Source organism: Marmota flaviventris, chromosome 2 (assembly GCF_047511675.1).
Source record: "Marmota flaviventris isolate mMarFla1 chromosome 2, mMarFla1.hap1, whole genome shotgun sequence".
NCBI lineage: Eukaryota > Metazoa > Chordata > Mammalia > Rodentia > Sciuridae > Marmota > Marmota flaviventris.
The window spans coordinates 201,694,984-201,720,502 of NC_092499.1; the positions used below are offsets into that span (position 1 = coordinate 201,694,984).

The following is a 25,519-nucleotide window of genomic DNA, read 5'->3' on the forward strand; positions in this document are numbered from 1 at the left end:
AGCAGCTTCCACACAATCTAAACAGCCCTGAAGTCCCAGTTCCCTCTGAGATGCTGGCTGTGTTAGTGACTGCAATGACCCCACAACCCCCAAGTTCAGGCCACATCACCACCTGGAGGCTGCTGCAGGCCCAGCTTACCCCGGGACTGGGCGACGTGTGCAGTGACAGTTCAGGTTCCTTCTCCACGAGGCGATGGCCCCCGTGACGCGCAGACCCAGGGGGAGAAGGCTGTCCCTTCTCCAGAGCCGAGGTTGCTGCTGGTGGTGGTGATGGGTATCCATGCCAGAGCTCCGTGGACATCCAGGGCTCCCTTGGGAATCCAGCTGCAACTCTTGGTGGCATGAAGGGCACCAGTGCCCATTGATTGGTGTGTGCTGGACCCTCGCCTCCTTCCATCGCCCACCGTGTCTGCACACGGCCCTCAAGCCCCAAGCGTCTTTCCAACAGGGCTGCCGCTACACGGGGTGGTCCCCGGGCCGAGACACTCAGCACAGGGAGTTCAGCAGTGTCCAGGGGCCCTTCACTTCAGATAGAGGGTGACGGGAGGCATCCGTGGCTTGCCCAGGCCCATGGGCGGCTGGCTGCAGGGGCGACCCCAAGGCTGGCCATGCTGCAAACCCCAGGGCGCATTGTGTTGTTTTGTCAGCAATCACTCCCATCAGCTGCCATGTGGAGGGTCCCCGGAACAGTCCCCAGACTACCATCGGCATGTGTGTGAACGGGTGCGTGAGTGCGTGACGTGGGGGTCCTGTGAAGAGCCCCCAGGAAGAAAGCCCTCCTGTCGGTGTTTAAAGCAAAAATCAAGGTGGGATTTCTCAGCCAACTCGGCTGCCATTCTCTCCATGCTGCCTTCTGATGTTTGGTTAAGGTCCTCTGCGTCCCTGTGAGCACGGTGGACAGGAGGCGGCGGACACATTTCTTTTGGCCAGCAAGATTCCCTTCAAGGGGGCACCCTCCTCCCCCACCCTGTGGCTGGAGAGCAGGAAAGCCCACTCGGGGCCCTGGCAGAGCCCCCCGTGCACACGAAGTTCCCCTGGCCTCTGCGAGCCAGGACCCCCAGGGGCTTGCAGAGTGGACAGCAGGTGCAGAGGGTGGACTCCAGAGGAGGCAGCTGCGTCTGCACACGGAGGCCCCCAGCCTCACCCACCCTGAGCGTGGCCTCCTGGCTCTCAGACTGAGACAGAGTGGCCCTCACTGAGCGGCACCCGCAGGGTGGTCCTGCCCAAGGCTGCTGCAGCTCCAGCCAGGGGTCGTGCTTCCCCCCCACTCGCCAGTGTCATTTCCTTAGGGAGGACGCGTTTCCTCTGCACACCTGACTGCGATTCTGTTTACCGTGTTCCTTGCTACACGTGATTTTCTTAACTCTCTGGGGCAAGTTTTTCTCAACCTGGCATCTGGTGACATCTTGGTCCATTGGGTGTCTAGTGAGAGGCTACTGGCCTCACGTGGGCAGAGGACAGGGATGCTGCCAACACCCTCAGCACCCAGGACGGCCAGCCTTGGGTGCCAGGGTCCAGAAGCCAGGCCTCCAGCCAGGTGTGGGTGCGTGTCTGGGTCTGGGGAGGTAGAGCAGGTGACCTGGCCGCCATGGCCCTGGCAGAGCCCCAGAGCACATGTTTAGAACGGCTCTCGTGTCCCGTGTGCCGGGGAGTGCGGGTGCCTTTCTGTTGTCTTATGTTGTTTGTTAAGTACCATTTTATTCTGTCCCTCCTTTGCTACCATGGAAATGAGCTCGCAGGCCAGACAACACCCTACCTGAACAGGTTGATACACCCGCGTGCACACCAGCCAAGGGTGCCCTTTTCAAAGGTGGATTGAAAAGGAAGGAGGAGGAACAGCAATGCACTCTCTGTGGAGATCCTAGTGACCCCCCTTTTTAAGAAATCTGATCATCCTCCGTTAAAATCAGTGCAGGAGGACACGGGGGTGGGGACAGGGCATGGCTTCCTTTATGGAAGCTGTTTAGCCCAGAGCTCTGAAGAAGCCACAGAGCCAGGAAGCTGAGCAGCAGAAGAGCCATCAACAGCAGTGACGTGTCCCTGTCCCCTCCCCAGTCACGCTCATTCATAATGCAGTGATGGCATGTCCCTTTCCACGTGTTTCCCTCTGACTGCTGATCCTGTGCAATCAGTGACCTCAGACCTCAGGACCCTGAGACTGAGCCGTCTGTGTGCTGGGACTGGGGGCACATTGCCCCGGACACTAGAGCATCTGGGCCAGCAGGAGCTGCAGGACCGCTGAAGCCCCTGGCTCTGTGCTCCCTGCTGCCTGAGAAGGGCCCTGGGAGCCAGAGGCTGGACCCCGGCAAAGGCAGGTGCAACCAGGAAAGAGGAGCTGGGAGTGGCTGGCACCTCTGGGTGCAGTGGGAGGTGAGGGGCAGCTTATTGTGGACAATGTCGTCAGGGCCACAGGACTAATGTGGGGCTTTGGCTCCCAGCCCTTGCTCCCTGGGAGCGCCTCTTCCTGTGTCCACAGATGGCAGGCTGCCCTCCACATGAAGCTCAGATACCCAAAAGATCCACGAGCTGCCCACTGCTCAGCTGTGCAAATAGATGGTCCTGCAATGACGGGCAGGGGCAAGGCTGGGGCTTACAGCCAGCCGGGCAGGGGTACCGTCCAGGGGTCCATGCGGCTCTGCTGGGGCATTCGCCTGGCTGGAAGGGGTCCACCTGCTCCACTGTCCTCCTCGGCCTCCCCTGTCACAGATGACAGCCTCTGAGTCTGAGTGAGGATGTCTGGTGGCATCTCCTGGCCTGCTGTAGTCCCCCACCACTCTGCAGCCATGGAAGGGAACAAAATCCGCAGTTGGGGGGGCCGACCTGATGTGGCCTGATCCGCAGCATCTCTGCCCATCCAGAGCTTTCTCTTTGATCTCGGTCTTCCTGGGCATCCTGTGTCCACACCACAGCCACGGGCAACACCCTGCTCCCCACACTTCCTTCTGGAGGCACTCGTCACCCCCAGCCTGGTCTTGACAGGAGGGACTCTGTTCCTGCCTGGCGCAGAGGGCACCTGGTGGTGAAGGGGGAAGACAGGTTCCCGCAGCGGCTGTCACAGCACCTTCCCTCTTGTCCTTGACAGGACACTCAGCTCACGCTGCCCTGCCCTGGAGACCAGGAGAGCAGGGAACCGGGGTTTGAAAAACACCATTTCCTCTTTGTCCCCGGCACTCCTCTGCTTGACGCTGGCCACGCGAGGGACTCTTGTTATCTCTGGCACAAGTCAGAGCTGCAGCCTCCAGGTCTAGGTCACAGTCTGTGGTGACAATCAGAGAAACTGGGTCACACAGAGACCTTCCCAGGGAGTCAGTCGCTTGGGTAATGAAAGCCAGTGATGGCATCTCACAGGGGAGGGCGGAGACAGGGGACACCTGGGGCACAGGGAGATGGGAGAGTTGGCCTGATTTGCCTGCCATCCGGGGCTGCCCAGAAACCAGGTCCTTTCTGCCCCAGAGCCTGGGAGCAGGGTTTGGGGGGTATCCTGGGATGAGGGCAGGGGCGAGGGCAGGACTGAGCACATGGGCTTCCTGACCCGGCCCACGGGCCCTCCAGGGGGGATGTGGGCCCAGACTCCTTCCTGGGGGCGCCCAGAGAACTGGGAAGAGGCCCAGCACCCAGGTCCTGGCCTTGGTCTCCTCCAAGGAGGACGAGCGGGCCTGAGGGGTGGCACTCCACCTAGGCAGGACAGGGGACCCCAGCAGAGGACTTTCCTAGGTCAGCTGGAAGGACAGGCTCTCTTGCCCCAGCCTGGGGTCCAAGATGTGCAGGGTAGAATCCCTGCCAGTGCCCCCACTCACGGGCTCCTGGGGGCTGTGGCTCCTGGGCCTGGCCCCCAGGCTGCATGGATCACCCACCTCCCACCTTTCTGACCCCTCCGTGTGTCCCCTCCCTCCCTGGCCCCCAGCCCTGAGCCTCCTTGAATGCCCTGGCTCCCTGCAGGTGTTGGGTGCTGCCTGGACTGCTCTGTGTCTGTCCCTCATCCTTCTCTGTTCAGGCCTGGCCTCTGTCCCTGGACACGCCATCTGCAGCCCTCTCTAGGGCTCCTCCTGCCCCTCCTTCCTGGCCCAGCACCCTTGCAGCCGTGGGACCGCCAGACCGACAGCCCCCTTGTACCAGGGCAGCTGCCGTCGGGGAGACCAGCCCACGTCCCTCCCAATGGACCCCAGGGCCGAGCTGAGGCTGCCCACAGACCCGCCTCACCTGTCCCCCGGCCTCCAGTGAATGACCCCTCCACACCGTCTCCTGCCGCCCTTCAGACCCTTGGTGCTCCCAGAGCAGGCGGGCTGCAGGAGGACTCCCCTTCCGGGTGTCCAGGTCGGGGTCACTGAGCCTTCTCCTTCTGACAATGGTTGAAGCCCAACCATCTGCAAATACTCCTTAGATGTTGCCCCCCCACCCCAGGCAGGAGACCCCCTGGTTGCCCCTCTACAGGCGAGGGCAGGGCTGGGGTGAATGTTCACTGCGGACCAGGAGGAGCAAGCCCCCGTGGGACCAGCTCTGCTCTGCAGCCCGTGACGCCATCCCTCCCCACTTTTCCTCTGGGCTCCAAACATCCCTTTAATGTCATGCTGTCCACTCTGTCCTGGAGGTGTCCACACAGTCCTGCTCTGTGTCAGCCCGCGCTCCCCCTCCTGGCCAGTTCTCCCGCACACACTCCTGCTCACCCTGCAGCGCCCTGCCCCTATGTGATGCCCCCCAGCGTCTCTGTTCCCCTCCCGTTGGCCAAACTGCTTATAGCCCTGCTGCCTGGCCCTGCTCTCCTTCCTGACCCTGGCTCTGTACTGTTAGCACAGGGGAGAGGAAGTGGGCTGGACCATCTGGACCAGGACCCCAGGTCAGGGGCCTGAGCTCCGGCCCTTGCCCTCAGTCTTGAGCGCGACCCTCCCCTGGAGGCCCGGGGCCCTGCAGGCCGTACTGAGGCCTGAATGAGCGAGCGCCTGCAAAGTCATGCAGCCCAGCCCTGAGGGCAGCTCTGTGGTCAGGTTGCTGGGCCGCCACCGCCACCGTGAGCACCCAGGGCAGGGCCACAGGCCATGTCTCCTCCTTCTCCTGGCTGGAGGCTGGTCCCTGGAACTGGTGGGGAACTCAGCAGTTCTTCTGTCCATCGAGTTTGCTGTTAGATGATGACTAGCAGGACCCTGCTGACCCGCCTGGGTGGGGGCCCCTCCCTAAGCTGTGGGCTAAGGAGACATGGGTGGCCCTGGGCAGAGCTTTCTCTGTGATGCAGTGCTGTCCTCCAGGTCAGGCTAAGTGTGGACAGAGGAAGGGGGAGCCACCTGGGCTGGGGAGGCAGGGGCTGCCTGGCACGGGCCGGAGGGTCTGGGAGGGAGCTGGGCTTCCTAGACCAGAGGCCAGAGGCAGGGCATTGTGGGTGGGCAGCTGGTACGGGTGGGAACAGGGTCTGAACCCGGGCAGAATCCAAGAGCCTGGGGAGCAGAGTCAGGGGCCCACTCTGTGGGGCAGAGGACCAGTGCAGCCCAGATGGGGACCGCTGTGGGAAGAGAGCCCAGACCTGGTCTTGCCAAAGCTGGGGCTCCATGGAAAATTCTCCTAAAATAATCCTGCAAGATAACAGCAGCTCCTACAAGTTACCCTCCTAACCACACCTTCTCAGTGTCACACCACCCCAGAGCTGGTGACTTCCTGGGTCCTCCTCGTTCTGCAGATCCACAGGACCAAAGACCAGCTGGCCAGCGAGACCCTCCAGGACCCACGGTTACAGGACCACTAGCTCATGGCTCTGGCTAGCTCCTCCTGCTGCTGGGCTGCTGGGCTGCTGGTTTTGAGAAACCTGTGATGTTCCATACCTGAGGACGTGCACAACCTAGAATACACAAACACACACATGCAGATGTATAGTGCATGAGCACTGTCACATGCGTGTGCACACGTTTACATTAGTGCAAGTCCACACATCTGCACATGCAGGCACAGGTGCCTACACAAACCTACCCCACGTGTGTGTGTGCAGAGTGCCTGCGTGCACACCCATGTAGACGTGCTCTGTAATATTGATTAAGAGCAGAGGTCACACTCAGTCCTTACCCAACACGCTGTCACCATTCACTCAGAAATGCAGAATGAAGAGGAACGGCGGTGACAACTGCTAGGAAGTGTTTTAAGAGGAACTGGGAGCATTAGTGATAACTACTGTGATTATGCCTCAGCGTTTATCTGCCATGTCTGAAAGGCCCCAGATTATCGCATGTTCAAAAGAACATGCTATTGCAACAGGGTAACTGCTAATTGTCATCGATGGTTTTCTTCCAAAGAAGTGGGTGCATCTTCCAGGCAGAAGCCTGTGCAGGTCTGGCATTGATTTTCACCAGATTTTGTTATTACATTTGTCTCACAGCTTTAAAATAGTAGCAAATATGTGCAATTTATTTAAACAACACTAGGGAAATTAACGGCACGCCAGCTCCTCCGTAGCAAACGGAGACAGAGCAGGTGGAGGCCAGCTGTGTCAGAACCTGTGCGAGGCGGGGTCTGGGTGCGGGTCCCGGCAGCCCTGCTGGGGTGGAAGCATCTCCTGCAGAGCCTGGCTGTCTCTGCCCCACGCTGGGGGGGGGGAGGGCCCCAGCTGCAGACCCTCCTCCCAGGGGTGGTGCGTCAGGCCAGGCCCCTCCCCTCGCCCCAGGGCAGAGTCGCACTTGGCCAGTCTGTCCTCCATATGGGCTGCAGAACAGAAGTGACCCATCCCTTCTCCTGAGGCGGGTACCTGGGGACAGGTGAGCCTCGTTCCTGTGGGCCGGGGACCTGGGCAGGGCGCATCTGCAGAGCTCCGTCAGTCACCCTGCGGCCCAGAGAGTGCCAGCTGCTGCCCCCCCAGCCAAGAAGGCATGCTCCTGACGAGCACCTGGTGCCAGCCACTGACCCAGGACCGCCTGAGAGATGAGAGTCTCCCAGCCCCTCGGTTTAAAGGGGGCCCCGATGGCAGGGGGCACCCTCGGCCCACCCCCCACCTCTTGGCAGGAATATCCATTTCTGCCCTGCCCACTGCACACCTCCCGTGAGGACAGGCCAAGCGATGCTGGTCCACAGACAGCCAGGCCCTGGAAGGGGGCACCTGGCCGGTGCTCTGTCCTTGGGGTTGGTCGGCCCTCCTCTGCCTTGGGTGCTGTGTGGCTTCTCCAAGGTCCCCCGGCTTCTTCCCTAGCAGAGTGGAGGGATGAGCCTCCCACTGAAGTGCTGATAGGAGGATTCTGGGGGGGAGTGCAAGGAACAGTGTTTGGCCAGAGCCTGGAACCTAAGTGTCAGAACAAGGCTCCAGTTTATCTGACATTAAACAACGTCACACTTCCCTCATTCTGACGAGGGACGGGGGAGCCAGGGGACACTGGGTTTTTAATAGTTGAAGACTCTTGAATGCAGGCCCGATGGGAGGAAGGCCCAGGGGCCCCTGGTGCCCTCGTCCAGGTGGACTGTGGCACTGGTGGTGAGCAGGGCGGGTGCCAGGATGGTTCTGCACCAGGCAGGCAGCCGCTCTGTGTGCCAGCCTTATTTCCACGCCGTCTTTTAGCACAAGGCAGGGGCAGCCCACAGAACCATGCTGAGCACAACAGGTGTCCTTGCCTGGGTCCTGGGCTCCGCAGAGGGCCCTTGGCTGGAGGGCAGCCTCGGTCAGGTGCCCCAGCCAGCATGGCCCTCTGTCTTGGGCTGTGCTGACCGGACTCTGCCTCCTCTGGCTCCTGGAGACTCAGACTAAGGTGAGCACGGACCCGGGCAGGGCCGAGCTTGCTGTGAGGAGACTAGGACACAAATGTGTCACCCGCGCACCGTGTGGGTGCCTGCTGCCCTGGGACGTCGTGTGAGCTCTGACATCCAGGGAGCCTGCAAGTAGAGGGGCAAAGCAACAGCACAGAACGAGACCCCAGAGTGGCACGCAGTGTCAGTAGCGTCCCAGATGTGGCTGTACTGAGGGCTTGCCCAGGCATTCAGGGTTTTCCTGGTGATTTTACTACCGTGAACACATCTCCCTGGACGCCCCCGTCCACCCAGGCTCTCAGGACGCATTTCCAGCTGCGGAGCTGCTGTCCCCAGGCAGGGCTGCTGAGGCTCTGGTTGGCTGCTGGCACCCTGGTGGGGAAGGCTGTGCTGGTCACAGGGCCCAGCAGCTCTGGGAGCCGCAGTGGCAGCACACGCAGGCTCACACAGGTGACACATTCCTCATCGTCATCTGACCCAGAGCTCTCACCACCATGCCCAGTTCAGAGAGAGGAGGTGGGTGTGGAGAACCCAGGGACTCGCTCTAGTGATGCCCAGGAACCTTAGACTCTCATCTGCTGAACCCAAACCCCACACCCCTGCCATCGCTCCCACTCACAGCCTGAGTCACAACGGGCTCCCCGTGTTGGGCATTATTTCTGCTTGGTCTTGTCAGTTGGACAGGTGGACAGGACACACCACTCTAATTTGCATTTTTTATTGCTGGAAGATGTGGACATTTTCACAAGTTTATTAGCCATTAATATTTATTTTGCTATCTTTTTATGTCCTTTTCCTGTTATGAAAAAATACTTCGCTATTTCTTATTGATTTGTAAGAGCTCTTTCTATAGAGGCTATTAACACTCATCGAATTGGTTAGACATTATATTTTCCAAACTTATCATTTGCTTTGTGGGAATATTTTTATAAACAGGAGTTTAAAATTAAAATGTGTCGGTCTTCCATGCTTTCCCCCATTATTTGGGGTTTACAAAGCCCTTACTGAACTGGAATATATAGCTCCATGGTGGATCGTGTGCTTAGCAAGCATGAACTCCTGGGTTCAGTCACCAGCACCAAATCATAAATAAGTAACAGGAGCCCTTGTCCACCTGCTGGTGACATGGTTGGTGGCTGTGCCCCTCTTGAGCTGCCTCTCCCCCTCTAACCCTGTAACCCAGCCCCGAGTATCGATGAGGGTCTTGCCCGATGTCTTCCTGACTCTGCCCAGAGTTCCCAAAGTTCACCAGCTTTCCTCTACCAAGAGCGGCAGGTTCTCCTAACAGACATGCTTCTCCTTGGTGCAAAACTTAACCAGGCTCCCCTGACTCTTCTCTCCCTCCACTCAATGCTGCAGAGAGGAAAGAAGAAAGACGTGACCCTGGACCCCTCCCAGCCCCCAAGGGACATGCTGCTGCCCTGGCCTCCGCACCAGCGCTCCGGGGGACTGAGGCGGCAGAAGCGAGACTGGGTCATCCCCCCCATCAACGTGCCGGAGAACTCGCGCGGGCCCTTCCCGCAGCAGCTCGTGAGGGTGAGTGGGGCCCTTCCTGTTCGGCAAGGGGGTCGTGGGGGGCGGCCGAGAGCCAGGCAGGCTCTGCCCATGGTGTCAGGAAGGCCGAGGCTGCCCTCGTCCCTGGAGGCCTGCGCGGTGCAGAGCAGAGGCCAGCAGGGAGGGAGGCGGGGCCCAGGGCAGGGGCCTTCTTGGTGGTGGCCGATGCTCTCTGGGTTACTTTTGAAGGCTGTCTCGTGTGGAAGCAGGTGGGGCAGGGACACGGAGTCGGCCTGTGACCTCTGACACACTGTGGTCCAGCCAGCCGCGCGTCTTTCCAAGCGGCCTGGTGGCACCTCTGTGCCGTGGTCCTGGCACAGAAAGCCAGCGTCTCGCATTGGGCAGGGTGCCACCTGCTCCTTGTGTGCCTCCAAGCCCCCAGCAGCCGCCGCTGGGGGTCTGTGTTTCTATGGTCAAGACGGTCACCCATCAGCCAGCATTTTCTTCTTCCCCTGGAGGAAAATCACAACCCAGTCTGAGCTGTAATTTGATAAAACGATGGTGAGATTCTGTTCGATGATTCCAATCCTCGGTGGAAAGGCCTCGTCCCTCTCTTTGGAAATCAGCCCCCAGAGTGTGGAGAGGGGCATCCTGTTCTTGGTGCTGATGAGTCGCTCTGTCCCTTGTCCCTCTGGATGCACAGGACTGGGCTGTGTTTAGGATGGAGAAGGGGCCGGGAAAAGGCTTACTAAAACAAGCAGCCAGGAACTTCAAATATCTCTTCTGAACATAAAGATTTAAAGAAAATGTAGTCAGAATGAATGAAGAGATGGGGAATAGACAGCAGAAAATGGAATATTTAAAAATATGACCAAATGGAAATGGCAGACCTGAAGAGTACGTCATTTCTAATGAAAACCTCGCTGAGAAATAGGTCGTAGAAGGCAGAGGAAAGGGTCAGTGCATTTGCAGATAGATCAATAAGATTATCGCATTTGAAGAATGGCTGGTGGGAGGACAGAAACATACAGTTTCAGTGGGACAATGACAAGGGACCCAGAGAAAGACAAAAGGGATATTGAGAAAATTCATCGAAGAAATAAAGGTTGAATTTTCCCCAAATTTGGTAGAGAAACAAACATATAGATCCAAAAAACTTAATGAATCCGGACAGGATAAATCAAACAAAGCCGTTCCTTACGCTCAAACTGCTGAAATTCAGCAATAACGAGAAGCCTCCCGAGCAGAGGGGAGCAGTACCCACCGATGGCCGCACAGAGGACGATGGCAACCACGGGCCAATGGGATGACCAGAATTCCACACCCAGACAGAATGTCTTCCAAAAGGTGGAATGAAGAAAAGTCGTTCCTGATATGCAAACTGAGGGAACATGTCACCAGCACACCTACAGGAAGCGTGAAGGACGTTCTTCAGCTGAAACCCAGTGACATCAGCCCAGATTTCAGACCCACAGGAAGGGACGGAGACACAGGAAGAGGCTCTCTGGGCCACTGGGAAGACAGTGACCTTCCCTTAATTTCTCACTAAGTGAAGCCGGAGGGTTGAAGCGTGGGGCTGTATGACTTGTGTAGATGACACATGACAGCAAGATGACAATCAGCCAGACAAAGACCAGGGGGCTGAAGCCTGCAGTGTGCATCTCCCTGTTTCTGATAACGGCTCGGTATCGGCTCTGGGGGCTCCAGACTTTTCTTGTTGGGATGCCTGGAATTAGAAGAATGTCCTACAGAGGTACAGGTTGGAGCGTTAGCTGAGTCCCCGCGGAGCAGAGTCTGCTGACCTCCCATCCCTGACGAGCGCGTTTTCTGGGGCCAGAGAGGCCATGGTGAGCAGGGCATAAAGGAGCGACTGTCCCTGGGAAGGAGCCAACATGTTCCCAGAATCCAGTCGCGTTGGCTTTTCTCCCCAATAAACAGATGGTGACAATGTGGCACCTTCCCTCTGTTCAGACGCGGTGACCATGACTGGATGGGGAGACTACCTAAGATTGACTGTGGGAGCCACCCCTGGGCCATCAGCTCAGCCCCAAGGAGAGGCCTGTGGAGAAGCCCTAATGCAGAAATAAGGTGGCCCTTGGCCCTGCCCATCACCTGCAGGGGCTGCCTCTTCCCACCCCAGGTGGGGGCGGTACACCTGGGGCCTGGCCAGTGCCGCCCAGGGGTTCCAGGGCAGCAGGTTGGGCTGTCCCCAGCTGCCCCAAGCCTCCCCGTGACCTCACATCTCACTGTCCTACTGGGAGTTCATACCGTCCTGGCTAAAGCCCAAGGGACGTGGAGAAAGCGGTCGTCCAAGGACCTGGTGCCTGCTTCTGTGGTTTGATCAGTCATGGGAAGGGAACGTGCAGCCCTGTGTGCACCCTCCCCATCTGAGCAGGAAATGTCCCCCGGCTTGAATTGCTTTAATGGCTGTATTTATGCAGCTGAAAGTTTCTTAAGAAATGAAAGTAAAATCAAATTGCTGCAAATGCTCGGATAATTTATCAGAGAATATTCAATTAGAATACATTAATATTTTAAATCTCCATCATCAATTTAATATTTGGGGATTTAGTGCAGTCACTGACTGCAGTGCCCTGTGGCGGGTGTCCAGGGTGAGGGCTCCAGCAGGGGCACTCCAAGTCCAGCAGTGGCCATAAGGCCTCGTGTGGCTGGGCAGGACGCAGACCAGGGGTGGGCCGGGTACAGGGTAGTGGGGTCCAGGTGATTCAGGGTGCAGCACCCTGAGAGCCAGATGCAGTCAGTGGGGAGTCTTCTCGGGATGTTGGGGCAAGGTGGCCCATCCCTTGTTGTTCCGGGGTAGCCTTCACTCTAGAGCGGTGGCCCTCTTGGGGGACCATGAGTATGTCCTTGATGACACCAGGGGACAGCTGAGTCCTCACCTGCTGAGCCAGCTTGCCCTCTGGGAGGGGGCTGTGGAGGAAGCAGGTGGGCGGGGTGGAGGACCAGAGGACATGGGTGCAAGCACGCTCTCTCAGGTAGGTAACTGAGCCACCTCTGAGGAGGGAACCCAGGGCAGTGGCGGTAGAACTGTGCTGACTGGGGGCAGGAGACTCTAGAGAGGCTCAGGGTCCCGAGAAAGAGCCAGGAGGTCAGAGTGACAGACAGCCATGCCCAGGGAGAGGGTGAGAGAGATGAGCTCAGAGAGTCAGGGCCAGGTCACCGGGGCGGTGGCTGTGGGAGGACTCAGCATTTTACTTTGAGACTCGAAGGGACCTGATGTGACTATCAAGCACCGCCCCCGTGCTGCTGCAAGTGAGTCAGATGGCAGTGACAAGAGTCACAGGAGGAGGCTAATGGGGGGACGGGGTCCACAGGACCCCTGTCCAGAGACAGCAAGGATCAAGGGAAGAATATCTTGTTTAATTAAAATAAAGGCTGGAAACCCCCATAAATCCTTTTATTCTTTAAGTTTGTGTGGCAAAATTCAAGATCTGGGAGCCGACGCCCTGAGACTTGAAAGATCCTTGGGTCCTCCCTCCCTCTGAGGCTGTGGCTCCAAAGAGCAGGCCGTGGCCATCCACCCCACCCAGCCCCTTCTGCCCTGGAGGAGCCCAGCTGGGGCAAGGCAGGGGGCGTCCTCGGAACAGTAAGTCCACCTCACAGGAGGGGGCTCTGCTCCCAATGTGAGCCAAACATGTGTGCGTCCAAGCTCCCCGGCTGTGGACTGCCTGTCCCTGCTGCTGGCCGACCAGCGCTGATGGCTGTGATAACAGTGACGATAGCAGTGATGATGATGGAGGTACTGGTGATGGCAATGATGGGTGACGGGGAGACGGTGATGCTTTGATGTCAGTGATGGGGATGGTGGTTACTTACATGGTGATGGCAGTGGGTAGTGGCAGAGTGATGGTGGTGATGACAGTGGTGGTGATGGTGATGATGGGGGTGGGGATGGTGGTCATGGGGGTGGTGGTCATTGGGATGGTGGTGATATGGTGATAGTGGGGATGGTGGGGATGGTGGTCATGGGAATGATGATGAGGAGGAGGAGGAGGGGGATGATCATGATAATGGTGCTGGTGGTGAAGGTGATGGGGATGGTGGTGATGGGGATGGGGATGGTGGTCATGGTGATGGGGATGGGGTTGGGGATGATGACAATGATAATGGTGATGGGGTGGTGGTGATGGTGGTGATGATGTGGTGATGGTGGTCATAGTGGTGATGGGGATGGTGGTGATGAGGATGGTGGTGGGGATGGTGATAATGATAATGGGGATGGTGATGGTGGTGATGGTGGTGATGATAATGGTGTTAGGGTGGTGGTGATGGTGATGATGGTGGTGATGGTGATGATATGTGATGATGATGATGATGGGGTGGGAATGGTGATAATGATAATGGTGATGGGGATGGGGATGGAGGTGTGGATGGTGGGGATATGGGGATGGTGATAATGATAATAGTGATGGGATGGTGGTGATGAGGATGGTGATGGGGAAGGTGATAATGATAATGAGGATGGGGATGGTGGTGATATGGTGATGGTGATGGAGGTGGGGACGGTGGGGATATGGGGATGGTGGGGACGGTGGGGATATGGTGATGGTGATAATGATAATGGGGATGGGGATGTGGTTACTGGCACAGTGATAGTGCTGAGAAGATGGGAATGTGGTCATAATGATGAGGAGAACCTTTGGCACTTGTCGTCAATACCAGGCACCTGAGCCCCATCTGCCAGTCGCTGTGCTGGGCACCAGGGACAGGATGAATGCTATGAATGGGTTGCAGACCCCGCTTTTAAGGATGTCTGAGGCAGGTGAAGGAACAAGTTACATCATAGTGGGGTAAATGTGACTCTCAGAGTGACACTAGGAGCCCCTGGGGAGGACGCCTTGGGCTTGGGGGGAGGCATGAGCAGAGAAGAGCACAGGGAGGCATCATCCACCCAAAGCAGGAGGGTGTCGGACACACAGCAGAGAGGTCAGCAGGCCACCTGAACGTGCAGCTGTTTTGTGTCTGGAAGGTGCAAGAGGCACGGCCAGGGGAGTGGACTGAGAGGAGAGGGAGGCTGGGCCAGGGGCAAGAGGTGGGGCTTGGAGCTGGCATCCCCTCCCCAGACCCGACCCTCTCTCCAAGGAAAGCCCTGGACTCTGGGGCCATGTTCCCTCCGGGTCACTCTCTCTGGAGGCCACAAAGGGAACCTGGGCTCGCCCAGGCTTTGCCCCACCTCACACTTCCTCTCCCCCTCATGCCCAGCCCCACGTGGCCACACAGATCTGCTGCCTGCACCCAGAAACACTGACAGGGCGAGAGAGGCCATCGCGGAAGTGTGCCCAGGCTGAGAGAGGTGCTGCCTGTCCCAGGATGTCCTCAGTGTCCCTCGGGACTCTTGCCCATGACACCAGAGCTCCCACCTCTCTGGAAGCGAGTCCAGGTGGTGCTTCTACCAACCACTCCACCCTCCCTGTGACAGACACGTCATGCAAGGAGTAAAACTCCAAGCTGCAGAGCTGAGCACCAGACAGGCGGCACTCACACAGGGCACACTGCTCCGTCAGCACAAGGTAGGAGCCCACAGCCTCCTGCAGTCCCGCCCCAGGGCAGGGACATGCTGGGCTGTGGATATCGGGCTCCGTCACAGAGACCATTGTCACCCAGGGCTTTGCCTTCTGTGTGCACCCCCGCAGAGGAGGCCCAGGCACTGTGCACAGGGCCTGCAGGGCTCTCGGAACAGACAGGCTGCCGGTTTGGTCAAAAGCTGGAGAGGCTGGCCCGGCAGGGGCCTCAGGCCTGAGACTCTCAGCTTGCCTGGGCCAGGCCTCTTGAGAAGGTCCCTGGCTATCTGGAACCAGCCTCCTCCCACACCTCAGCCCAGCCTTTACGGAAGGTAGGACAGAAGGTGTCCTGTGCATCCTGTCTGTGGACCAGGGGAAGGCTTTCAGCACATGTGGACTGGCAGGTGGCAGCGCACTTGGTGACCTGTGTCCACTTCTGGCAGGATCTAGTGGCTCCTCTGACAGCCAAAACAGCACACAGCAAAGCCAAGTGTGTTGATGGAGTGTGACACAGTCAGCACATGGAGCCGTTGGGTGGGAGCACCTCCTACAGGGCAGGTGTGGAACTGCAGGAGGCCTCCAGCAGATGCCCGGACTGTCACCACCATGCCCTCTACAGTGCAGGCAGCCTGGGAGGGTCACACAGAGTGCCCAGGCGTTCCTATTAGCCAAGGCAGTTCCAAAACCACTCTGAAACCAGGGCAGGCCGCGACAGGATGGCTGTCAGGGGAGTCTGAGATTGTCTCCTGAAAGACACTTTGCGGCTGCCCTGTGGAGAGGCAGCCCTGACCCACCCTGGCCTGGGAGCGGGGCAGAGGAGCCCAGCAGGGGCCTCTCCTCAGGGGTCTCCAGCCCCAGGCAGGTTGGCCATGGGCCGGGCTGGCTCTGCAGCGGGAGGCCGCGGCCAGGCTCTGAATCATGGAATCCCAGCTGCGGGAACAGAGGGCGCGGAAGTGGGGGAGGGAGGGGAAGTGGGGGAGGGAGGCCGCTCCCAGGGCTCTGGGATGGTGGGAGGGCTCGGCTGCACCCAGAATCAACTCGGTTTCACGCTGCTCTCCGGGCGGTGACAGCACGTGCCTGCTCCAGCAGAGCACACTGTCCCCCGGAAGGGGGCCAGGGCCAGCCACCCTCTCTCTGGGTGGAAGGGAAAGGGCCCAGCCAGGCCCAGAAGGCTGCAGGCTGTCCTCTAAGGCCAAGGACAGGAGCAGCTGGGCCACACTGAAGCCTGCGTGGACACGAGCCCCTCCCGCTCCTGTCGTCTTCAAGCCAAAGGAGCCCCAACCGGGGGCCTCCACTGTGAAGGTAGGGAAGCCGGCATGGGTGCCCGGTGCTGCTGGCCCCGGGGAGGGACGTCTGGCCCCAAGTCAGAGCCTATTCCTCACAGGTCCAGGTTTCTAGATGAAGCAGGTCTGGCCCAGGCAGCGCTGAGGCTACAGCAGAAGAAAACGAAACCCTCCTGGGTGCCAGCCCACCCCCGGGGCTCACAGAGGTGCCAGCCCACCCCCGGGGCTCACAGAGGTGCCAGCCCACCCCCGGGGCTCACAGAGGTGCCAGCCCTCCCCCCAGGGGCTCACAGAGGTGCCAGCCCACCCCCGGGGCTCACAGAGGTGCCAGCCCACTCCCGGGGCTCACAGAGGTGCCAACCCTCCCCCCAGGGGCTCACAGAGGTGCCAGCTCCCCCCAGGGGGCTCACAGAGGTGCCAGCCCCCCCCCCCGGGGCTCACAGAGGTGCCAGCCCACCCCCAGGGTTCTGGTAGAGAAGGCGGGGCCAGGAGTGGCCCCTTCCACAGCCTCAGGTGAGGGCCTAGACACAGGACACAGACGTCACGCCAGGAGCCTCGGGCACCTCAGGCACCTCCGGCCCCTGCTGCAGACGGTGCCTGCTCCTGGGTTAAGCCAGGGAGGCAGAGTGAAAGGCACAGCTCCAGCAAGGCTCTGGGTCCCCTGTCCCTGTCCCTGGGCTGGAAGTGGCAAGCCCCAATCCAGGGCACCATGAAGTGCCACTCCTCAGCCACTCCCTGACCTGGGACGCAGGTGAGCCGCCACACAGGGCCACAGGGCCCGTGGCTGCACCTCCCAGCCACAGGAGAAGCAAGGACCCTCTGTGGCCTGTGTCGCAGGCCTGGCCACTGCAGCGCTGGCCCTTCCTCTCACCAGCTTGCTCTGTGCTCCCTGTTAAAGCTGCAGTCGGTGAAAATGAGCCTCCGCTGACCCGGCCTCGTTCCACACCGAGGGCAGAGGTGACAGCAACTTTATCACAACCCGAGTCCCCTGAGACTTCACCAAGCTCAAGGCTCTCTTAATGCAGATTTAAAAAGGTTTTAATGTGTGTTAAATAAATACAGCCACTTGCCAGAGCCATGGTGATGGAGGGTTAATTTTATAGCTGCTGTGCTTCTGACCAACTGTTACTTAAAGTTAGCCCCTACCAATATTTCTAAATAATCAGATAATATTTGAGTAGCTTAAATAAACTGAATTATATTGAAATAGCCATAAACTGGGGGTTTTACAGAGGCAGTCCCTAAATCCGGCTGGTGTACGTGTCGGGGAGGCTGACACCCAGCCTTTACACTCCAGAGGGGGAACAGATCAAATGCGTCTCATCCCATGGAGGGCTGTTTTAACATCCCCAGGGATGCCCAGGAGTGAGTGCCAGCTGTAAGCTCCTGTGTGGACGCTCCGGGCCTCAGGTTTGCAGTCTCCACAGGAGCTTTAACCTCCCCTCCCTGCACCAGAAGCCTGCTCTGCTTCCCCTGTTGGACCTGGGGCCCTTGGTGGCTTGGGAGGTGGAGGGACGCACAGCCCCCAAGACACACCGACCCCTCCTCCTCAGGGACGCAGACTTCCTGCCTGGGTCCTGGGTGCCCCTCAGCCCCTTCCCTGTGGTCAATAGAGAGGCTGTACGGGGGGCGTGCGTGGTGCACTTGCTGGGACCCGGTGCCCCTCCCTGCCTGGCTCAGCCCTGAGGTAGGCGGTACACCCTGATCAGGCAGCGCCAGTGGGTCACAGGCTCAGTGAGGCCAGAGTCTCGCCCACGGCCACTCAAGGTGGAACTGGGCTCTGAATCCCAAAAGTCAGACCGCTGCTCCCACCGGCAGCCACCCTGCTGTGTGCAATGGGGAGGAGGGGGTCACGCTAGGAAAGTGGGCGGGGGCCCAGAGCACCCCGTTTCCAGGGTCCTGTTGCTCTTTTCTCCATCTCTGAGGGAGTTACGAAGACATGAATGTTTCCTGTGGAGTTTTGCTTTGAAGGACAACTTAAGGTGACCTGACAGTGCCTCTGCTGCTGCCACGTGGCCTTGAAGTGCCGCAGGTCCCCTCTGGGTGGCCTGGACGGTTCCGACATCTTCTGGCTGCTTTCAGATCACGCGGCACCGGCCGGGTACTTGGTATGCTTGGTACGATCCGTCCAAGCTGGCAATTAACAGTGCCACAGAGAGCCTGTCCAAACCAATTTCCCCGGGCTCGGTATTTGAAAGTCTAAAAATCCCTAATACCGTGAGGCAGGCAGTATTTAAATTTAAGTTCGGTTCCCAAATGAGATCTTTTAGTTCAACTGTTCAACTTGATTTGGAAATATGAAACAGTAACTTGATTACCCGTTAGGTAGCTTTGGCTGGGGATTATAGCCGAAATCTCTGGCTCCTCCGAGTTTCCCTCCTGTGGATGGAATCCACCCAAGTTAGGAACTCGGTTCTGCGGCCCGTGCAGGAGCCGGCCAGGTGGGGGCCGGGGCTCGCAGGCTGATGGGGCAGCACCCGAGGCAGCGCGGCTCCGGCTCCCAATGTGTGCTTCCCACAGGGGACACTTCAGGCAGGAAATGTCCAGCCACCCAAGTGGCCTGAGGGCCACCAGAGCTGCAGGGCAGCAGGTGGGAATGGAGATCCGTCCTCAGTGGAGGGCTCTTGGGCCAGGCTCCATGCAGACGCTCCCATGAGTGGTTCTACTTGACCCAAGACGTCAGGAGGCAGGTGTCTCGGGCCACATGGCGCAGGTGAGGAAACAGGCACAAGGCCCAGAGGGACAAGTGGCACAGAGCTGTCCCGGCCTCCCTTCACCTCCGTCCCCCCACTGGCCTGCCGCCAGTCCCCTAGTGCTTGCTCAGCTCTCACCTGTGCCCCTTCCTCCTGAGCCCAGCCCTGCCTCCGCCTCACTGAGCAGCCCTGCTGAGCCCCTCCCTGCCCCTCCTGGACTCACCCCTCCCTGATGGTACGTTTGGCTCTGGGTGTGCGGGGCTCCAGCTGCAGGGGTGCCCCAGAGTGGGATCTGGTAGAGAAGAGAGCGACTTGAGTCTTGGAGGCAGGGCGTCCTGGGCAGGGTGCCCATGTGGAAGACATCAGGGTGTGGCCAGGAGACCCAGGAGCAAACAGTGGCTCAGCGGTCTGCAGGGGACTTCAGGGTTCCTTCACTGCAAAAGCCACCTCTCAAAGGCAGAGCCCAAAATGCGGGCCAGACTTCTAGCATGTGTCAGTGAACCTTATAGAGCTGTACCTGCTCCAGGCACAGCCAGATCTAGGAGCTCGGGTGACATGAATGTCACTAGGTAGCCTCCTCCTCTTCGCGTGGATCTGTCCTTGAAGTTAGCCCCCATCTCAGCAGAACCTCCAACACAGGCCCTGAGCTGACCCCAAGCTCATGACCCCCACTCCAAGCTGTGGAGAGAGGTTCTTTCCTCCATCAGTTCCAGCAAACTTCTGGGGAAGGACCCTAGTTGGCTCTGCTTGGCTCCTATGTCCAGCAGGAAGCTAGGACTGTGCTTAGAAGGCTAAAGCTTTGAGTGGCCAGTCCCAGGTCATGTGACCTCCTGGGCATCATTCCTGCCAAACCCCTTGAACAGAGTTGAGAACCAGCTCCCTGAGGAATATTGGGGTACCTCCCCCCAGAAAAAGAAGAGGGGTGCACAGGACAAGCAAAGCAGACAGACCTGCCCTCCAAGGTGGTCAGGATGCCATCTGAGGCTGGGCTGGGCAGCATCCTCTGGCCTGTCTGGCAAAGCTGCACCCGGACTTCACACAAGCGGGTAGGTCAGTGAGGGCGGGGTCACCTGCCAGGCCCTGTCGTCTTCCCAGGCCACCATGCCCAGCCTCAGATGCTCATAGTCCAGCCAGGAAAGCCCAGCACGTGTGCACATGTGGGAACAACCTCCAGGTCTCAGGCCCTGTGCCTTGGAACCCCCAGGGAGCCACCACCTCTGGGTGGCAAGCGTTGTGCAGAATTCCCACGGCCAGGGCTATGAGCAGGTGGGGAGGAGCTCACTGGTCACCCTGGAAAGAGACCCAAGGAGGTGCCATCGCCTGGCTGGTGAGGAATTGGGGTGGTCCAGCCCTCAGTGGGTGCAGGAATCGGCCCCACCACCTGGAAAGCAATTGGGTGGTAAACAGGAAAAACCAAAAGGTGTATCTTTCTTGCCCAGCAGTTGCTGGTTATGTAGGCAAATGCCCAGAGGCTCGGTCACCTATGCACCAGGATGGCCAGCACAGCGCCCTGGGGTGGGGCTGGCACCTGAGAGAGGGGAAGAAGGACGCCTCCTGCAGAGCGTCCCCGGGCTGCTGTGTACCCCAGGTGAGCCTGGTGACTGGGGCATTGAAGGGTGCAGGGGCCGTGGTTTGGTGAAACGATCCCACACGATGACCGTATTCCGTGACCGTATTCCATGCTGCTCTGCAGCACTGAGGGGACCTCTTAGGAGTGAAAAGGGCCTGGAACATTCCCAGACAACAGAGCCGAGCACCACAGCCCTGCAGGCTGTGAGCAGCGCCACCCAGCTCACCCGAGTGCGGCCAGGCGGGCAGTTCCTGCCACCTGCGTGCAGGGGCGACGGGGGACGCCCTGCGCTGCTCTTGCCGTCAGGCCTCGTGGCCTTGGTGGGAAGGCTTTCTTCACGGGGTAGTGGCCGAGCACAGAGGGTCCTGCCCACGTGTGGGGCCAGCTTGGCTGTGGGCACCTGCACTGGTTTGGGTCTGTAAACTGCTCCACTCAAGAAAGTTAATAGAAACAAGCAGAGAAGTGGGAATAGAGGACCTTAATACAGGAGGATGTGACGTTGGCAGAGATTGAAGGAGGGACAGTGTCCCAGGAGGAGGGGCCAGGCAGGACAGAATCCCCTGGGCAGAGGGACCAGCAGTTCTAAAGGGGGGTGTGTGGGTGGTGGGGTGACATTCAGCAGGTGCTGCTGGGTGGGCACCAGGGTAGGGAGTGAGGCTCACAGTGGTTGGGACTGGATCGGAGGGACCCCTGTGGGGCCAGGCTGCCTACGAGTTCCAACAGATCCCACGGGGTCCCAGGCAGGGCTCTGGCTCAGCCACAGGGAAGGCGCTCGGTGCCCTGGCCCCGGCCCTGCTCTCAGGCCTGAGCACAGGGCTCTTCAGATGTGCAGCCAGGTTGGGGAGCAGAGCCCCACACGCCATCCAGCCACAGTGGCCCCCGGTTGGAAGATGCAGACCCCCGGGGGCCAGCTCCCTGCACGCCTGGTCTCCTGTGGCCTTGATGCAGGGTCAGGGCTCTGATCACTGGTGCTGGTCCAGCAGGCTGTGGCTAGGGCCGAGCCTGGCCCAACCCACACAGCACGACAGACCAGCGAGCTCACAGGGAGGCAGAAAAGAAGCCTCAAACCTCTTGGGCAACATTTTCTGGGACGCAGCTCAATCATAAGAGAAAACCTCCCTGGGGCCAACAGTTCATGCACCCATATCCACAACTGTGACCCTGGGACATGTTCCTGTGAGGGACAAGAGGACACACATGTCCTGGCCTGGTGCTGGGCCCCTGACCTAGTGGCCTGTGTGCTTCAGAGGCCCCAGGACAGTGCCCTGGATGCCCAGTGAAGAGATGAAGAAGGAGCTTCCCCGGAGCCCAGGCGCGCCCAGGAAGACCGGGCGCCCTGCCTGCCGCAGTTAGACCCCTGGGAGCGCTCGCTGCTCCTGGGAAGGGGCCGCCGGAGACCCACACTGCGGCGTGCCCCGGGGTTAAGTGCCACAGGGGATGTGGGGGTGGAGGCCGTTTCATACCCACTGAAACCCGAACCCGAGGAGCATTCCTGCCTGCTCCCCAGGGAAAGGCACACAGGCACACACATGGGCACATGCACACACGCTCAGAGCAGAGGGGTCAGCGTGTGGGGGGTCCAGGCCAGTCATCCGCACGCCACTCAGACTGGGGCTGCTGGAGAAGCCACGCCCTGGCCACTGGTGATGGGTCCTGGGGTCCAGTGTGGGGAGGAAGGAGGGGACTGTGTTCAGCAGAGACTGCAGTGACACCCACCTAATGGGCATGGGCTGAGGGAAAGCCGCGGCACCCGGGCACCTGCTCCTGTCCCCAGGCAGGGCTCAGGAGCAGCACAGCCCCAGGACAGGGTTACATGCCCCGTTCCTCGGGGGCTTCTCTGCTGCAGGATCAGAGAAGAGCTGGCTCTCGAAACCACAGCCCCGTCTCCATGAGGCCCTCCACCAATGGGCGGCTCAGAAGCTGCTGCCGTCCTGACCTGAGAGTTGCAGGGCCTGGGCCCTGTCCGACCTGCACCCCGCCTGCCCCCAGGCTGCAGTCACTGCAGGAGGGTGGGGGCCTGGGGGTCTGTGAAGGGCACCGTCCTGGGCAGGAAGCCTGAGATGCTGGAGAGGGCGTGGGCCCGCCTGCCCTGGCCAGCTGGTGACTTTGGGTGAGCCGCAGGGTGGCAGATGTTGGAGAGCGTGATCTGAGGTGGGGCTGTTGTCCTCAGCACCTGGTGACAGGAGGCACAAGCCCTCCGAGTCTGAATTTGAGGCCATTAGAGTTAAATTCATAGAAGGATCCAGAATGTCCGTCTGCTCGGTCTCCACCCGGACAGGGAACTGTGACCTGTTGTCCCCATCTGAGGTTTGGCGGTTCTGTCCCCATGGGAGGAGGGCAGCTGGGGCAGCTCTTTCCTGCTGTGGTGCTTTGGTGAGGCCACTCCATGGTGATGGACAGGCAGCGGCTGGGAGAAGCCGTCAAGACCAGCTGAGAAACCAGGGGCACAACCAGACTCGGTGTGCTGGGCAACCTGATGGGGAGACATCCTGTGAGTCCAGCTGGGGACCATGAGGCCCAAGAGGGGAAGTGATTGGCGTTGTCTGCACAAGGACCTGTTAGCCCCAAGGTGGCCAGCCACATCACTGTCCCTGAGACAGACAACATTCACTCTGCGGCGGCTGTGTGTGCAGCCGGGTTGCAGGCACAGTGTGACCCGAGCAGGGCTGGCCAGGCTGGGCACCACCACCACTGCGGAAGCAGCGAGGATGCTTGGACACATGTCCAGCTATGGAAGTGACCAGCACAGCATCATCCCAGACAAGGGCCATCACATGGGGTTAGAGACTCTCCCGCCATATTGAAGAAGCACACAAACTGCCTTCAGCCAGGCCCTGGATGCGTGGCATGGCTGTAGGCGCAGAGCTGTGGTGACCAAGGTCCTGGCAAGGGGCAGGAGGCGAGGCCGGGCTGGGAGGGCTCTCGCGCCAGCTGAAGCCCTGGGTTAAGGGAACCATGTCTCAGGGACACTGGGAAATCCCCACTTTCCGAATCCCACTGGGATTTCAAACCCAGAGACACAGTGGGTTTTCTCAGGCTTGTTAAAACGGAGCAGCGTGGGCGCAGAGCACGGCGGTGCCCCCGGGCCCCTCCTCTGCGGAGGCGGACTTTGCCACCCCACCCCGGTGGGGAGAGGAAGCGCCTCCACTCAGACCTCGGTGAGTCCGTGGCGCCTCGAGGGTGGACTCTGGGTCTTAGAGCTGTATAGGGCCTCTCTCCCAGGCGGGCCTGGCCCCTCTTAGATCTTGCTCCCTCCGAACACTAAGGGAAACACATGCAGGTGTCATTCCTCCCGCGGCTGAACCACAAGTGCAGCCCTGTGCGGCCCTGCTGTGCGCCAGCTCCCGCCCGGCCGTCCAGACTGCCCTGGCCTCTCAGTGTGTGCTCACCCACACCCCGTCAGCCCCCGAGGGCAGAGGCCACGGTCTCCACCTCCACCCAGGCCTCCGCTGGGCAGACTGATGTTGTGAAGGCACTGCCCACGAGGGGCTCGAGGGACTCAAGGGACTCTGATGTCACTTTGCCACACCCTGAGCAGGTTAGACCACGAGTGTGACCACCATCGTCAGCAAAGCCCACCACCGTGTAACGAGGACTCCCTGAGCACAACACCGCGTCATTGTTAGAGTCAGAGTGTCTCGGCCTGCCAGGGAACGTCACCCATGTCCTGTAAGGAGACGCCTGCCCTACCTCGGGAAGCGCTCTCTGTCAGGGCCATGGTCAGGGGGCCTGGGCGTGGCCTGAACTTCAGCAAGCCTGCCTGTGAGCTGGTCACATGGGGGTTTTCCTCCCCGTCCACCGCTCAGACGGTCCAGAGTCGTGGGCTGTCAACCAGTCGGGGTTCTGAGGCGGGTGGGCCGGGTCGGAGGCACAGGAATCGAGTTGCTCTGGGCAGGGAGGTGCGGGGGCAGATCTCAGGCAGCCCAGGAGGAAGGGCAGCTGCACCTGCAGATCTGCGTGCCCACAGGATTCCCCGTCCCTGACCTGGACACGAGAGCCCTGGTTAAAGACCCAAGTCCAGTGATGGCAGATGGCTGAGGCCTGAGCCAATGTCCCTGCTGGGAGGGAAGAGGGCAATGTGGGCTCCCAGCCTGGAGGTCCGTCTGGTCCTGGGCTAGCAGGTGAGGGAGGAAGCCAGAGCTGGCGGCGGGGTTGGAACCCCTGGGGAGGGCCGGAGAGCAAGCCTTTGCTAACCAGGGAGGTGTTTTCCACTGGACAAAATCAGAACCTTCCTGTGTGCCAATGCCACAGCCTGTGCATACCTGGGACCCGGCCAGTGTCCTGGGAGACCAGGGTTTCTCCACGACCTCAATGAAGTCCACGGGCCACATGAGCTGTGTGGACCTGGCTCTCAGGTGGGTGAGGGGCAGGCTGAGGGCTTGATCAGGGGAGGGCGAGGGTCTGGGGTGCACATTGGAGGTCCTGGGTCATATGGCTGCTGAGTCCTCCTGCCCCTCACCACACATCACGCCCACCATCCAGGAGTGGACTGATGTTGGTCAGACGGTCTCCGCCAAAGTGGCTCAGCCCAGGATTGTTCTCACTGCAAAAGCAGAGAGGAGAGGTGCGGGGTCAAGGCCAGCCACACTGTCCTCCTCCTGGCTGACCCCAGGGAAGGACCTGCTGTTGGCGTGGACTTTGGGTATGGGAAGAATCGGCCTTCAGAGGACCTAGTTGCTGGTCCCCTGCCCAAGGTGGTCTTCCTCAGCAGCTTACCCTGGCTCTTTCCAGTAAAACAGCCTCCACCCACCCAGGCATGGACCTGACCTGTTTCTCAGACCCCCACCAAGTTGTGGCCCATGGCGAGGAGGAGAGGTGACTCTGTCAGAAACCGTAACGAGTGAGCCACACCCTGCAGGAGACCTGGGGGACAAGGGTCTGCACGTCCCCGCTCCCCCTCCCCACGCCTGCTCCCCATCTCACCTCCAGAGGCTGGTGTCCTGCAGCTGCTGTCCATGGGTCTGGTGGCTGGGCAGAACAAGTGGGGTCCTCAGTCCCCAAGCACTTCCCAGGACCCCAGAGGTCTGGGCCGCGACACCTCCTCCCAGCTCTCTGGACGTGGCCAGAACGGAGGGCCAGTGCTGGTCCTGGCATGACTGTACTTGGCAAATCATGCCACGGGGTCTTACCACGGGGTCTAGAGAGGGGCCGATCACGTAACCTGGGGGCCTTTTGCCCTGCAGGACTAACAGCCGGCCCCCTGCGGCCCCGACGGCTGCCCCAGAAACACGACAGCAACCACCCTCAGAA

At 59.8% G+C, this 25,519-nt stretch overlaps 1 protein-coding gene across 2 annotated transcripts in view; it reads left to right on the forward strand.

The window, feature by feature from the left end:
* The window catches only part of Cdh4 (cadherin 4), a 396,092-nt gene that overhangs the window by 291,609 nt on the left and 78,964 nt on the right, over positions 1-25,519 (forward strand). The window contains exon 4 of one of the 2 annotated variants that reach the window (XM_071607391.1): positions 9,071-9,243. In XM_071607391.1, the coding sequence (XP_071463492.1) occupies positions 9,071-9,243 (173 nt within the window). Of the gene's footprint in view, positions 1-9,066; positions 9,244-25,519 lie in introns of both variants that reach the window. The other variant, XM_027954314.2, reaches the window with a different exon arrangement.